This window comes from Trachemys scripta, chromosome 5, assembly GCF_013100865.1.
Source record: "Trachemys scripta elegans isolate TJP31775 chromosome 5, CAS_Tse_1.0, whole genome shotgun sequence".
Lineage (NCBI taxonomy): Eukaryota > Metazoa > Chordata > Testudines > Emydidae > Trachemys > Trachemys scripta.
The window spans coordinates 55,286,902-55,302,725 of record NC_048302.1 but is presented as its reverse complement, the minus strand read 5'-3'; the positions used below and the strand labels follow the sequence as shown (position 1 = coordinate 55,302,725).

General features: G+C 38.4%; 1 protein-coding gene across 4 annotated transcripts in view; it reads left to right on the top strand.

Annotated features, from left to right (window-relative positions):
- NR3C2 (nuclear receptor subfamily 3 group C member 2) overlaps positions 1–15,824 on the top strand; it is a 263,120-nt gene that overhangs the window by 144,468 nt on the left and 102,828 nt on the right. For 3 of the 4 annotated variants that reach the window (XM_034772481.1, XM_034772478.1, XM_034772480.1), the window contains exon 3: positions 13,360–13,511. In XM_034772481.1, coding sequence (XP_034628372.1) covers positions 13,360–13,511 — 152 coding nt within the window. The remainder of the gene's footprint in view (positions 1–13,359; positions 13,512–15,824) is intronic. The other variant, XM_034772479.1, reaches the window with a different exon arrangement.

The following is a 15,824-nucleotide window of genomic DNA, read 5'->3' as shown; positions in this document are numbered from 1 at the left end:
GCTGTAGTCCACGAAAGCTTATGCTCTAATAAATTTGTTAGTCTCTAAGGTGCCACAAGTACTCCTGTTCTTCTTTTTTCAAGAAAATTTGTTTTCCTTTGCCACCTATGATTACTGGAGCTTTTCACATCATAGCTAGACTGGCTCCAGCCCTGGCTAAAATCCTGTGACTTGTGAAGAAATTGTGATTGTTGGCCACACCACTACTCATTTTCTTTAAAATAAGCAGGTACTTAAGAGCTTTGCTGAATCAAGGCCTTAGTGAGTGAGGCCGTGGCTCCAGGACACAAGCTAGCTACATTAAAGTTAGCTCAGTTATGACTGCTGGAGCTGCAGTCACACTCTGCATCATCCAGACCACAGCCCAGAAAAACTTTGGACTTTGCTTCTCTATTTTTCCAGGTTGGTGGAAGGATTCTTTATGGAGGTGCTGGAACCTGTAATATGGGAAGAGCAATTCTTCAGCACAGAGCTACTGATTTCCCTTCCCCTCCCCGCCACCCAATTCTTTCTGCAGCTGGCCAACTGGAGAGTCAGCATCTATGCTGATGCTTGTGTGGCCTGCAATGCCATGGATATTTTCTCTTGATTGGACTTCATAGGTTTAACTGTTGGCTTGATAGTTTGTTTTCAGGTACCAACTTCTTTCTCTCTCGCTTGCTTTATTTCTCTTCTCTCTGTCACACAGGTCATCTGTCATACTGACCAAATTCTGCAGCTGTTCCGAGTATAGTTTTCCCATTAACTTGGAGTTCCATGCACAGAGCAGCTGTTTTACAAAATCAAACCTTAAACCAGTAAGGAATTTGTAATTGGTTTTTATATGGATTTGCACTTTCAAGCCTACAGGTGCACACACAAATATAGATGTACTGGGCACAGACAGTTCAGCGTGAGTTTGTGTGTTCATGCATTTTTCTACTTCCACAGATGAAGCTTTATAAAACAAATAGCTTTGGTTATATTTTCTTTATTCAATAATAATCTGCATTAAAATAGTATGAATAGTTTTACTAAACCAAGAATTGCCACATTTTTTGTTTTAAGCCTCATGCTTTCATTAATTCATAATGTGCCTACAATTTCAGATGATGTATGGAAACACATTGTTTTGAAGTGCCCTGATAGAGCTTTTACTAATAATAGCTTAAGGTGAGGCTGGAATGCTTCTCTAAGCATTCTTTTGAGAAGGTAAGGCAAGTCAGATATTTTCATATTTCTTTCCAGAAACACTTAAGCTTTTGTGTCCTACCTTTAGTACCTTTAGAGTCTTATTTCTCTCTACAATAACTTTTTATTAACATATGTTAAAGTAAAACACATTACAGAGACATATAAAATGATAGTGATGATATAGCCACCTGCCTTAAAATGCTTATAAACTGAAATCTAAATAATTATATAGTTCTGTATCTATAATCTGTTAACACATTTTATGATAAATTACAAGGAAATAATAATTTATAGACACTGATTACATTAAAGTGTTTTTCTCTTATTTGTTTATGACGTTTTGCATTCTGTGCAAACTTCCCTTTGAAGTCCAAAGGACTGTTCACATAGCTAAGAATATATGGAATTAGAATATAATACTTCCTGTTACTATTATTACTGTTCTGATGCATAAACTCTCAGCACAGATGGCTTATTTCTGTAGTTTTGCATTTTTGTTGGTTGTAGGTTTACTTTGATGCATGGACAAATAATGGAGATTTTTTTTGTTTTGTGTTGATTGATTTCAGCTCCAGTAGTGCTTATGCAAGTGGTCTTTAGAAGTCAATGGGACTACTCACATGAGTAAGGCTTGCAGTAATGAGGCTTTTATTTGACTGGTTGGAAAGGAGTGTTTGTTTCCATGGTAACTTTTTTGTGCTTTGGTGCATTTTTTCCCCATGTTTGATGGTGGTTTTGGATGTTTTTCTGTTGTGGTATTTTAATCCCCATCAGACTGGGACAGGAGTTCTGTGTAGGGTTGTTGGTGGTTTTTTGTTGTTTTTGTTTTTGTTTTGCCATTTTGAAGGTTTTTTTTTTTCATTTATAAATGTAGTTCCTTTGTAAAATGTTTGTTTCTGGAGAAGGCTATTGTTACTGCTCACTGTGGGCACTACTGATTGTTGTTTTGGTTTTAAGTATATAATGCACTGAGAAGTCAAACAATGTGTGCATAGTAAATTATTAAACAAATAAAATTAAACCAGATAGTGACCCTTTCATGTATTTCCATGTTTCTGTTTAAACTGATGTCTCTTTGCAATCAGTATTCTATTAGATCACACAGTGATATGCTCTTGCCAGATATACCCAGTCCCTTTTTTCTTCATTGAAAGCTAATTTTCTTTACCTCTCAAGTTAATGAGTTTAAACTTTAATTTCACTTCTGGTTGGCTAATGGTGATGGTTTCCTCCCAGTCCTCTTTCACACAGGAAATGTTGTGTTCATGAGGCGGCTGGTTGGGTAGGACTGTGAATGTGAAAGAAGGAGGTAAGGTTTTTGTTGGAAAGGAAAGGCTTTAATTTAGACTAGTTCCATTAATGGTAGCACCTCTCTCTAACTTGGTTTCCACATAGGCCTCTTTTCCTCTAGCTCTTTGCTTCCATTTTTCCTCCTCCCAGGAGTCCTCACTGCATAAGAAAATGGTCATGCAGTCTAATCCTTCCTGCACAGTAATGGTTTCTCAGTGGTGCCAACATCAGCAGGTGAAACTCATTTGGCTTAATCTATTTGGCAGTACTAAAATATTGCTGACTATGACATCACCAAGAAAACATTCTGCAAGAGTGCAAGTGTGACCAGGATGCATAATAAATCTTTTAGTTTTTTCTTATTGAGTGAGTAGTAAAATGTGAGAAGGTGCAGTGAAACATGGGATTCTCAAAGATGTATTCTTTGCTCTCTTCAGAGAGGTAGCGAATGCAGTAGTGCAGGCCAAGAAGGAGTTAAATGAATCCCCCATAAATAAACTTACAATAATTAACTAGAACCTTTTTATGGATAAACCGGTGTTCCTGCCTTATCTTGCCATATAATAGATTGTAATTTATAATCAGCACAGAACAAATGCCAAAGCATGCATTTAAACTACACTAATTCTATAAATGAACCTGGTATTAAAAAGTCAAAGAAAATGTCCTATCATGCTTCAGTGTTCCTCTCTAGTGTGCATAGTTAGGAGATTTGCTATTACTTATATGTTTCGTTCCTAGGTTAACCATTCCATTTGAACATATAGCTGTATTTATGTATCTCAAAACTGCAGAATAAATACATTTTATTTCCTCAGGTAGTTGAATCTTGTTACATCATGATAGTGATTAGAGAAAAGTACATATCTGAAGAATTTTAGGAACCCACATTATACTTTAGAATGTCAATGATCAGCTGATCAGTTGTTGAAAACTAGATTCATTCCCTTGGGGGTACATACTGCTCAGTTTCAGTCCACCAAAATTTGTTTATCTGCACGTACTAAGTTTACATTTTCCCATAGTCAACAGATTACTTTAAAGTAAAATCTGAATGGTCTTGTGTTTGTTTCAGGCCATCTAAAATTACTGCTCAAGAAATGCAATAGATAATTTATGATGATTCTCCATTATGTCAAGGTAAAGGTGTAGGGCCAGATCCTTCAAAGTCGTCTCTTGGTAGGTAATGAAAGCCCTCAACTTCTACTGAAGTAAATGGGAATTCAGGATGATTAGCACCTCACAGAATTAAAACTCTTTGATTCATTTATGATCAGGAATGGTTAAGTGCAGTTTGAATTTGCAGGTTAACCTGACCACAGATGCTGTCCTGTTGGTGACTCAAAAATGAGAAAACTCCATAGTTTCAATCTGCACAGCTAAATACTTGCAGCTCAAATGATTTCTAAGCCTGAGCTGATTTCATTTTGAGCTCCTTTGGCGTATATTTTTTTGATCTGTGCACAGAAAACCATTAAAGTCATTGGGGCCCTGGCATGTGGAAGAAGAAGGCAGGGGAAACATGCCCCTTTGACTTTATTTAATAATGTCTAGAAGTTATTCAAAAAATGGGAAAGGTTGAGTCAGTGAAGGGTGCGGGACCTCAGAGGGACCAGATGGGGGCAGGGCCTCAGAGGGAAGAGGAGAGGCAGGAGCAGGGCCATGGACGGGGCAGGGCTGATGCATGTGTCACGCTTTTGCCTTTTGAAAAGGTGATCATCCTAGTGTGTTACCAGTCCAACTGAAAGCACTAACCTATAACTCCAGCCAGGCCATCTAGCCTGGAGAGGAGGCACCACTAAACTAGGGTGATGAAAGGGTTGGGTGTATGGACTGGAGGGGCTTTAGGGGCAACAACTGAGTAAGAGCTCAAGTTAACTTTCTGCAGTGAACGCACAGTCATGCTCACATGCTGCCTCCTTAAGCAGACTGCACTGGTGAACTTTATTTGTAACACCAAAAGTCTTCTCTTCAAATGAGGGTGACCAAATGTCCCGATTTTATAGGGACAGTCTCAGTATTTGGGGCTTTTTCTTATATGGGCATCTATTACCCCCCACCCTTTGTCCCAATTTTTCATACTTGCTGTCTGGTCACCCTACTACAAACTGTTCTGGATTGTGAATTTACAGGTGAATCCCTGTCTGGGAATGAGATGGTGAAATAGAAAAAGGCTACTGACAAACTACATTTTTGAAATGTCCTCAATCCTTATACCTTTTGACTATTTGTTTTTGGTGAGAATAGGATGTGTGTGTTTGTTTTTTCAGCTGCCCTTCAGCTTTAGTTCAGTATGACTTTATTCTTTCAATTGTAATGTTGTAACCTGCATCCAAATTCTTAGTGCCTATTTTTGTAGATTATTGGAAATTACAGCAGAAAAGGAATATACAATTATGCTGAACCAAACTCATAATGAGTAATTTTAGATTTTTTTTAAAAAATTAAAAATTTGGAAAAGTTAGTTCAGGTTCAGTTTTACAACTTGAAAGCAAGCATTCCAAACAAGCCTATCACCAAGGAGGAAAAGTTTGTTAAACTGTATTTCTGTGTGTGACATCTGGTTTGAGAAAGATAATAGCCCTTATAATCAGCTTTTAAAATGGTGGATTATCTGTGGTTTTTATTGACTCTTCTTTACAAAATCTGTTTTTTTTTTATTAATATTCCATGTAAGTATTACTTACGGCAACTTGCAAAGGCACAAATGAACTTGATGGCAATGGTTGGTCCAGGCCAGTATTTAACTACTACCAATTTACACTGCTGTAAAATAGGCTTATTCTCTCTCACATACTATACGGTGTGACCAATGCTATTGGAACATTCTAAGCAGCCATTTTAGAAATCTATAAGAAGATGGAAATCCATAGATTACGACTGCTTCATAGGTCCCAGGGCTATACCACCACAATTATAAAAGAGTCATAAAAACATATTCTGTTATATCTGTTGTGTTCAAGTTCTGCAGTATTTTTTGTGGTTGGAAGGATCAAAATAGAAGTGTCAGTTGCCCTAAAGAAAATGTTTAGGATCTCATTGTTTCCTTTTCCCCCTCTTTGGATCTCATTAAATATATAAATTTGACATTTGTTTATGAATAATGTTTAACTATAGTACTGAATATCAGCCATCTTGCTTACGGTTTTTAATTGTTTTCTTTAAACTTCTGACAAACACTGGTGTTGGCTTTTTTTAGTCTTGATCATATTTGGAATTCTATTGTCATATCTTTCATTACTAATTTTTTTTAGTGATGGAAAAGATAATTTGGCTTATTTATATGGATGACATTTCCCACAGTATCTGATCCATCTCTTTTCCTATTATGTTTCTATCATGTTTGGTTTCTCTACCATCACATACAGTATTAATGTACAGGTATGCTACAGCACTTCTGCTTTCTTCTTGGAGTGAAACCTAATGAATGGCAGCAATAGCTAGAGCTGGTAATAATTTCAGATTTCATTTTGCAAGAAATTGCAATATTTCAAAATTTGTTTTAATTCTGAATTGGAGAGAAAACAGAATTTTGAAATTTTCCACAAAATAGAAATACCAAAAAAAAATTTACTTTGGAAAAATATAAATTTTGTTTCAAAATAAAGCCTTCATTTGAAATACGTTTTATTTTGGGGGGGGCTTAAACAGCAATTATGATATTGATTTCAGTGGGGGCTAAGATGCCTAAATACCTTTAAAAATCTGGCCCCTTATTTTCTAGACCAAAGTGTCTCCTGTTTATCTTGCAGTATAGCAGCTTGACACTTTGAACAGGGGGTTGTCAGCCTGGAATCATTTTTCTAGGATATTGAAAACAGCTGCTCCTCTAATTAGTGACTAAGTGCTTATCTTGTTTAAAATGTTTAACTGATTCATTACAACACTAACAGGAGACATTTCAATCCAGAAAATATAAAAATAAAATAACAAAATAAATCTTTTTTTTCTAAAATATTTTTCCCCACAGGAAATTTCTTCATGATTTCTTGAATAATTTCATTTTTGTGAAAACAACATTTTCCAGTGGAAAGTGTTTTGATTAAAATTTTCTAGCAAGCTCTTACCATAGTTTGAGGTCTTTACATTTCAAGGAATGTCTTGTATTACTACATACTTGGGAATTTTCTGATACTTTGCTGTCTCTACTTGATAGGAAGCACTGATGTTCTAAAATTGGGAACAGGCATGCTCTCTACCACATACCCCCATCAGCTTTTACTAAGAATAAAACATACTTAAGCTAATAAGTCTCTGAGCCAAGAACTAGCTGGTTCTGTGTGAATGAAAAGTTCTACCTTTTTAACATTACTGGTCTTACTAACTAGATCAGTTGACTGCTTTAGTCACCAGCTCTGCTATGTGTCAATGTAATAATGCTTCTTAATTTTAAAATTAGACTTAAGTGAATGTATTGTGTTGTCATCTTCACTCTATCTAGAGCAGAGGTTCCCAAACTTTTTTGTAGTTGTGCCCACCACGGAGATTCACGTCCCATGTGTGGCAGCTCAGCATGGGCAGGATGCATATGGAGCTGAGTTTGGAGCCTGCAATGCATGTGATAAAAGGCCTAAAAATAGGGGTTATGTCATGGTGGGGATATATTATAGACGACCAAATCAGGAAGGGGAGTGGATGAGGCATTTCCAAAACCAATAACAGAAATATCCAAAACACAGGACCTGGTCGAAATGGGGGACTTTAAGTACCCAGACATCTGATGGGAAAGTAATATGGCAAAACACAAAATTTCCAATAAGTTCTTGGATTGTATTGGGGACAACTTTTTGTTCCAGAAAGTGGAGGAAGTAACCTGGGGGACAGCCCTTTAAACTTGATTCTGACCAACAGGGAGGAATTGGGAGCAAATCTGAGGGTGGAAGGCAATTTAAGTGACAGTGATCATGAAATGATAGATTTCATGATTCTAAGGAAAGGAAGGACTGAGAGCAGCAGGATAATGGTCTTCAAAAAAGTAGACTTCACAAACTCAGAACTAATAGGTAAGATCTCATGGGGAAAAATTCTGAGGGGGGAAAAAGGAGTTCAGGAGAGTTGGCAGTTCCTCAAAGCAACAATATTAAAGGCACATCTACAAACTATTCCAATGCAAAGGAAAGATAGGAAGAATAGTAAGAGGACAATATGGTTCCATCGGGAGCTCTTTAATGACCTGAAAATCAAAAAGGAATCTTAAAAAAAGTGGAAACATGGTCAAATTGATAAGGAGGAGTACAAAAGAACTTCATAAGTATATAGGGACAAAGCCAGAAAGGCTAAGGCACAACATAATTAACAACTGGCAAGGGACATAAAAGGCAATAAGATGAGATTCTTTAAGTACATTAGTAGCAAGAGAAAGATGTAGGAAAGTGTAAATCTTCTATTTGGTGGGAAAGGACACTTAATAACTGATTACATCAAGAAGGCTGAGGTGTTAAATGTCTATTTTGCTTCAGCCTTCACTAAAAACGTTAATGAAGGCCAGATACTCAATATTAACTACCCGGGGAAGGAATGCAAGCTAAAATAGGGAAAAAACAGGTTAAAGAATATTTAGATGAGGTAGGTGTATTCAAGTCAGCAGGGCCTGATGAAATTCATCCTAAGGTACTTAAGGAACTAGCTGAATCAATCTCAGAGTCATTAGCAATTATGTTTCAGAACTCCTGGAGGATGTGAGAGGTACCAGGAGAACAAACATAGTACCTATCTTTAAAAAGAGGACTTGGGGAATAATAGATCAGTCAGCCTAACTAGAATACCTGGAAAAGATACTGGAGCAAATTATTAAACAATCAGTGTGTAAGCACCTGGAGGATAATAGGGTTATGAGGAATAGTAAGCATTGATTTATTAAGAACAAGTCATGGCAACCAACCTAATTTCCTTCTTTGGTAGGATTACTGACCTAGGGAAGTCTATGAGGTGGGTGCACAACTAGGTGAAAGACCGTGCTCAGAGTAGTTATCAATGGTTTGCTATCAAATTCGGAGGGTGTATCTGGTGGGGTCAGTCCTCGGTCTGGTACTAGTCAATATTTTCATTAATGACATGGATAATGGAATAGAGAGAGTACGCTTATAAAATTTATAGATGACACCAAGCTGGGAAGGGTTGCAAGCACTTTGAAGGACAGGTTTACAATTCAAAATTATCTTGACAAATTGATCTGAATTCAACAAAATGAAATTAAAGAAAGACGAGCACAAAGTACTTCACTTAGGAAGGAAAAATAAATGCACAACTACAATGGGGAATAACTGGTTAAGTGGTAGACCTGCTGAAAAGGATCTGAATATGAGTCATCAAAGTGATGCAGCTGCAAAAAGAGCTAATATGATCCTGGGGTGTATTAACAGGAGTGTTGTATGTAAGACACAGGAGGTAATAGTCATGCTCTACTCAGCACTGGTGAGGCCCCAGCTGGAGTACTCTATCCAGTTCTGGGAACCACAGTTTAGGAGAGATGAGGACAAATTGGAAAGAGTCCACAGGAGAGCAACAAAAAAGGTAAAAGTTTTTAAAAAAACTGACCTCACAGGAAAGATTAAAAACCTGGGCATGTTTCTTCTTTTCTTAAGTCTATTGAGAGGGGACCTGATAACAGTCTTCCAATATGTTAAAGGTTGTTATAAAGAAGACGGTGATCAATTGTTCTCCGTGTCCACTGAAGGTAGGACAAGAAGTAACGGGCTTAATCTACAGAAAGGGAGATTTAAGGTATATATATTAGGAAAAAAATTCTAACTAGAACAGGCTTCCAAGGGAGGTGATAGTCACTATCATTGGAAGCTTTTAAGAGCAAGTTGGACAAACACCTTTTGAGGATGGTCTAGGTTTACTTGGTCCTGCCAAAGCACAGGGGGCTGGACTTGGTGGCTTCTTGAGGCCCCTTTCAGCCCTATGTGTGTGCATAGAGCTCCACATGACCAACAGGTGCACCCCGTTGGAATCCCACCTGCCTAGATTGGAAAGTTGAGCATCTGCATGGTGGAACTGCCTCCTCCTGGTGTGCATGTGCATGCGCTGGACAAGTGGCCAACACAGAGCCATCAGGTTGATTCCCAGCACAGCCCTGGGGGTGGGGAAGTGAGGGAGAGAGATCTTGTGGGTTTGCACAGTTCCTATGAGAACTGGCCAGCAGCAGGATGGGTGGTAGTGCAGAGCCTGGGGGATGGGGACCCTGAACCAACCTCCTTCCACCTACCCTGCCAAGGGGACAACCAGTATTTTGCATTATATTTGTTATGTGTTTATGAATATTGACTGGTAAAGTAATATGTTTATTTGAATAATGGTGTTTTAATGAAAACAAAGGAAAATCAATTTAATTGCAGTCTTACTAATGTCCTCATACAGCAAAATAGTCAAGCATGTGAGTCGTCAACATGCCAAATTAAGCACAAGCATAAGCCTTTGGAGGTTCGGACCTAAGTTGGCAATTTTCCTTTAGTGATTTTTTTTCTGAAAACTAGATTTATTTCGGCCATATCCAGATATAAACTTAATTAGATTTAGGAAGGGATTTTGAAAAACATTTAGTTACTGGTCTAACTGAATGAAGTCATTGGTAAAACTTCTACCCTTCTTTGGTATTTTCATTGGATCAGACTACCATTTTCCCCCCAAAGAATTCATTACCTAAGCAAACTAATTTTTGGTCTCTTTTGACCTGTAGAAATAGCAATTTTTGCCAAATAATATGTCGTTTTAAGAACTAAACTAGAAAAATAGCTAAGAATAATCAATGTTATAATCAACTGAACGTCTAATGCTAACTATGAAACTTCACGTCCATATACATCTCTACCTCGATATAACGCTGTCCTCGGGAGCCAAAAAATCTTACTGCGTTATAGGTGAAACCGCGTTATATTGAACTTGCTTTGATCCACTGGAGTGAGCAGCCCCATCCCCCCCCGGAACACCGCGTTATATCTGAATTCGTGTTATATCGGGTCGCATTATATCAAGGTAGAGGTATACCTTTCTCCAGATTTCTTCATCAGCATGATTTAAAAATCAGAATCCTTTCCATAGTATCATTTTTGTTAGCATGAGCACAGGGATTGTAATATATGGCAGATTGACAAGGAAAGGAGGATAATGTCCTTGTTCATATAATTTATAGTAGAGGGAGAAAAATAACTAGCAGAGTTCTCAAGGCAAATGCCGTTTCAAAGTACTTTAAAATTAAAAAAAAATGTACTTTATTTCCTGGTTTAGAAATATACTGTTTGTTTTCATTCTTAAATTGTTTGTTTCTTTCAGTAAATGTAAAATCTGACAGATATTATTTAATCTGGTGGAAAAATTTAGAAATCCAGTTCTGTGGAGTGAAATGCTGAATATTTGGCCTGGAAATTTTAAAAGTGCTTGTTTCAGTAATCCTGTTTGTCATGGTTAAGTCAAGTCATTGAGGAAAAATTTGACAACTTGATTATAAGAGTGCTTTAGGACAAAAAGGTGTAACCATCTGTGCATTCCTGTGAGTAAGAAATAACTTTCATGAACAGAATGACTGAATTCAAGATTAGCAGTATGAGTTGCAGTAAATTTTTAGAAGTGATCACTTTCATACATTTTCCATATTATACAAACAACTGTACCTATTGTATGAAGAAATTTAACATCATTTTTAAAACAACAAAGGTGAATGGAACGTGCAGGAACATAGCAAGCTTATTTTTAAAAAAAAATCTAGTGTTATTCATTTATAATCCAATCCTGACCAAAACTATCACTGAAATTGGTGGGAGGTTTATGGGTGCATAAGGAATCCACAGTTAAATTTATAATAGGTATATACTTTAGAATGTACTTAGTAAGTAAACATTGTGTAGGTATGTAGCATCAAGCATGAACCAACCATTGTCCTGCTGTGTCTGCTTTCTCTTTTTTACCTGGTGAATCTAGTGAGAACAGAATTTCAAATTCATTACTATAATTGGTTGGGAAATGCCTTTTAATTTAAAGTTTTCCTCAAAAAATTAAAGCAAAAATATTTTGGCTGAAAATCAAAATATTTAAATTCTGAAATGCCACCATGGTGCCTCATGGGAATTGTAATTTCAGTGTCTCATGCTCCCATGCTCCCGTATAGGCCAGGTTCCCTGATCAGGTGGTTTGCCATGATGCACCACAGTCTTCCCTGAGGGAAGTCAGTGCATCCTGGTATTCACATGCCACGGTATATCATGGAGGTAAAGTCTGGCTGGGCAGCCCAGCCACGTAGGAGAATGGGACAGCAGCATTTGAGAATCAAAGTATTTTATGTTTCAGCCAAAAGATTTTGGTTTTCAGTTGAAAACATTTTTAGTTTTCATGCAGTTTTTGACAAACAATTGAAATATTCTGGTGAAAGCAGAGAACTTTTTGCAAAAAGTTTGTTTAGTTAAAACTCCAATTTTTCATCAAGAAACATTTTTAACAGAATTTTTTGACCAGCCCTACTCATTATTGAAGCAGATTATGTATCCAACTATAATGCTTGAAAATATTAAGTTATAAATGCAGCTTTGGTTGTGTAGTTTACTCAAGATTTATGAAAATGCCCATCCGTTTATGCTTTCTCTGCTGTTAGAGAGGTATATATTATATTGATGACTACAACTTGAGAAAAATGTAATATTTCTTATTCATTCAGAAACATTTATCAAGGCTTTCCCCTGTCTTTATAATAAATAAATATTACCATGAATTAAAAATCCCTGAGTACTTTTCTATTTCACAGTAAAGAACAAATAAATACACATTTTTGAGCTTGAGAACGTTAATAAATAAATTTTCACTGTTAATTTCAAATTATCCTGCTACTGTAGAATACCCATTTTAGCAGATATGTGAAATTTTGAAATAGTATAGCTATTTGGAACTCAATATAAAACTTTGCGTTTTTTTACACAAATTTATCCTTGTTACATTAAAGGTAGTGAGCACATGAGAATGTCAATTGATTGTGCTTGCCAAGGGAAGTGATGAGATATTAGGGGGCAAGATTGTACCTGACCATAGGTGTACAATAGTGGCTGCTGGAGTCAGAAGCCTTCCTTATTCTTGAGCAACTGCATCTTTGAGCATAAGAAATGCATTGAACTAGCACTGCCAGTTGCACAAGCTTCCCTAAAGGGGATGAGGAATCTCCAGACCAGCAAGCAGAACTGACTCCAAGTATTCTTGAAGAACAATGACTCTTGCCGCTCCCCTGGGGGAATGCCTCAAAACTGCCATCTACTGAGGGTTGTGCATAAATCCCCAATTCAACCCCAAACCACCATGTGCCATATTCTTGAAGTTGGGTTTGAAAGATACTAGTCCATATGTGAAGTTTCAGAACCCTCTGCCTACACCTCCAACATTTCTCCCCTATTCTGGCATGCAAAATACTATAGAAAAGTTCTCTATGCTTTTTGAAATAACATACTTTAAAAGTATATATGCTATTAGGCTGTTTAATGAAATGTAATATGAACAGAAATATTAACTAACTGTAAACTTGTGGAGTAATGTGGTAAGTCAGGGTAGAAATAAGAACGGCATAGTGCATCACCTAAACATTACTGAACACATGCATTGCTAAATTAAAGATTATTTATTATTGTTGTTTTATTTATTTTAGTCATCTACTATCAGTAAACACAATTGCCCTTTTGGAAGTTTCCTTACTTGAGCATTGATAGGTTTATGAGTATTTTTAAAATAAGCAACAAAAATATTTCATGTACTAATTAAGGCAACTGTGGTTGTATGCAATCAGGCAGTGCCAGAAAGAGTTTTGGTTCTCTAATTGTTACATGTTTAGAGCAGTACACCTTGTTATAAATTATTAATTGAGCTTTACATTATGGCCAGTGTTTTTTGAAATATTAATCATTTCATTTTATTTTTCCCCAGCTCCTCACTTAGAAGTGTATCAACTGGATCCTCAAGACCTTCCAAAGTATGTCTCGTATGTGGGGATGAGGCATCTGGATGTCATTATGGGGTGGTTACCTGTGGCAGTTGCAAAGTTTTCTTCAAAAGAGCAGTGGAAGGTAAATGTTCATGTGGGTGCTTCTTTTATTCACTTTCTGATTTTGTTATATTTTCATGATTAATTCTGCAATGTTGTTAGCCTTAAAAAATATTTGTTGTATTAACTCAGCAATTATGAAAAATACTGCTTTAGAAAACTTCCAGGCATTTTCCAGATAATGTACACCTTAAAGACTTTGCTTTATATCAACCAAATCAGCTTCCCGCTCCTCCGCCCACAATTGTTTTTTCGGTTAGACATACAGAAAATAATTGTATTTGGTCACAAATATACCCAAATCTTTCATGAGCTGTAAGAGAATTTTGGATAAAGACTGGGAAGCGTCTGACTGTGCTTCAGAATTCCATTACTCCCATAACATGTAGCTTCTATGCTACAGTAAGACTTATGAAGACCAGCTATATAACCATAGACAGATGTGCCTAGGACTCATTAATATATTCCCCCTCCACTGCAAAAAGAGAGTGGTGACTTGAAGGCCAGTGAATCTTGGTGAAAAAGCCTCGATTGGAGGGTCTCCAAGGTAAATGATGACGGTCTACACCTGCATTAAGATTTTCTCTCCAAGACTACATTTTAATTGGTATTTTTAAATAAGGCATTTCCATTACCAAGTGGGTGTTTGGGCTGTTGTCTTTCCTTTTATTATGCTAGCTAACGTACAAATGCTCTTGCTAGGGCACCTCTGAAAGAATTCATGGGGATAACCTTGAGTGCTGCAGGAGCTTGGTTTTGCCTCGTAGGAATTGGTTTGAGCTCGGAATAAAATAAAAAATGTTATTTACAAACTCTCTGTAAATGTAAAATATTTCCAAGTGGCAGATGTTATATTTTCACTAACAAGGACTAAGGTTTATGTAGGGCTTTTTGTTGCCTATTTAGCAAATAAGAAGCTTGTGAGTAAATAGACTGCTCCTCCAGTGACTATGACAAGAGGCCTATCCTAAAGAGGAAATGTATTTCTACAGTACCCAGCTGGTTCTGGGGAAGAGTAGAGTCTGACCAAAGAGGTGTGATATTAATCATATGATTAAGTTCTTTTTGCAGGCCTTAGATGAGTTCGTTGATAACAGAATAGCAAAACGGATTTGTACCCTGTGTTAAGTAGACCTACAGGGCCAAGAGAGTTTTTCACTGAAGTCAAGTCTTCATGTGATATCCATCTTCTGTAGTCAAAAGGTATCCTCCTAACTGAAGCAAACTGGCTGGAATATGAACACATGGAATTAATTCATCACTTTACAAAGCATTCAGAACGAGCTTTGGAATTTTCTCTAATAGTCGTGTAGTACCAGGTCTGATATTCTAGTCCGGGGTGGGAAAACTTTTTGGGCTGAGGGCCACATCTGGGTGGGGAAATTGTATGCAGGGCCAGGGCAGGGGGTTGGGGTGTGGAAGGGGTGTGGGGTGTGGGAGGGGGTGCAGTGTGCAGGAAGGGGCTCAGGGCAAGGGATTGGGGCAGAAGAGGGGTACGGAGGAAGGGGCTCAGGGAAGGGGATTGGGGTGCAGGAGGGGGCTCAGGGCAGGGGTACAGGAGGGGTGCAGAGTGGGAGGGGGCTCAGGGCAGCAGTTTGGGGTGTACAGGGATGCAGGGTGCAGAAGGGAGTTCAGGGCGGGGAGTGGGGGTGGAGGAGGGGGGGGGGGTGCAGGAGGGGTTTGGGCTCCGGCCCAGTGCCGCTTACCTAAAGTGGCTCCAGGGTGGCAACGGCATGCACCGGGGCCAGGCCAGGCTCTCTGCATGCCTGCCCTGGCCCCATGCCGCGCCGCTCCAGGAAGCTCTGCAGCCCCTGAGGGAGGGGGGCGGAAGGCTCCGCATGTGCTGCCCTTGCTGCGTCTCCAGGTACCTCCCCTGAAGCTCCCATTGGCTGCGGTTCTCCGTGGGGGGTGGTGCCTGGAGGAAAGGGCACCAGCACGGAGCCCTCTGCCCCCCCCCACCTGGGGGCCCGCAGGGACGTGGTGCCGGCGGCACCACAGACCGGATCTAAAGCCCAAGGAGCCGGAGCTGGCCCATGGGCCATAGTTTGCCCACCCCTGCTCTAGCCTCTTACCCTCTGGTCTGAGTTTTTAGCTGCTCGTTTTCCTACTGTCTGAACTGGAGGATTCAAATTTATGGTACCGGATAATTTTTTTTAACATAAAATCTTAGTAGATGGGCACGCCAGAGGCTAGTTTGGTCTGGGTTTCTATTACTAATATCTAAGTGGCCAGGTTTGCCCCATAGCTCTAATGTATGAAGCACTACCACACTTCCTTAGTTTCCTCCTACATATTCCTTTCCCAGCAAGTGTCTACCTAGTTTTAATTTAGTGTAAAATTTCATTAA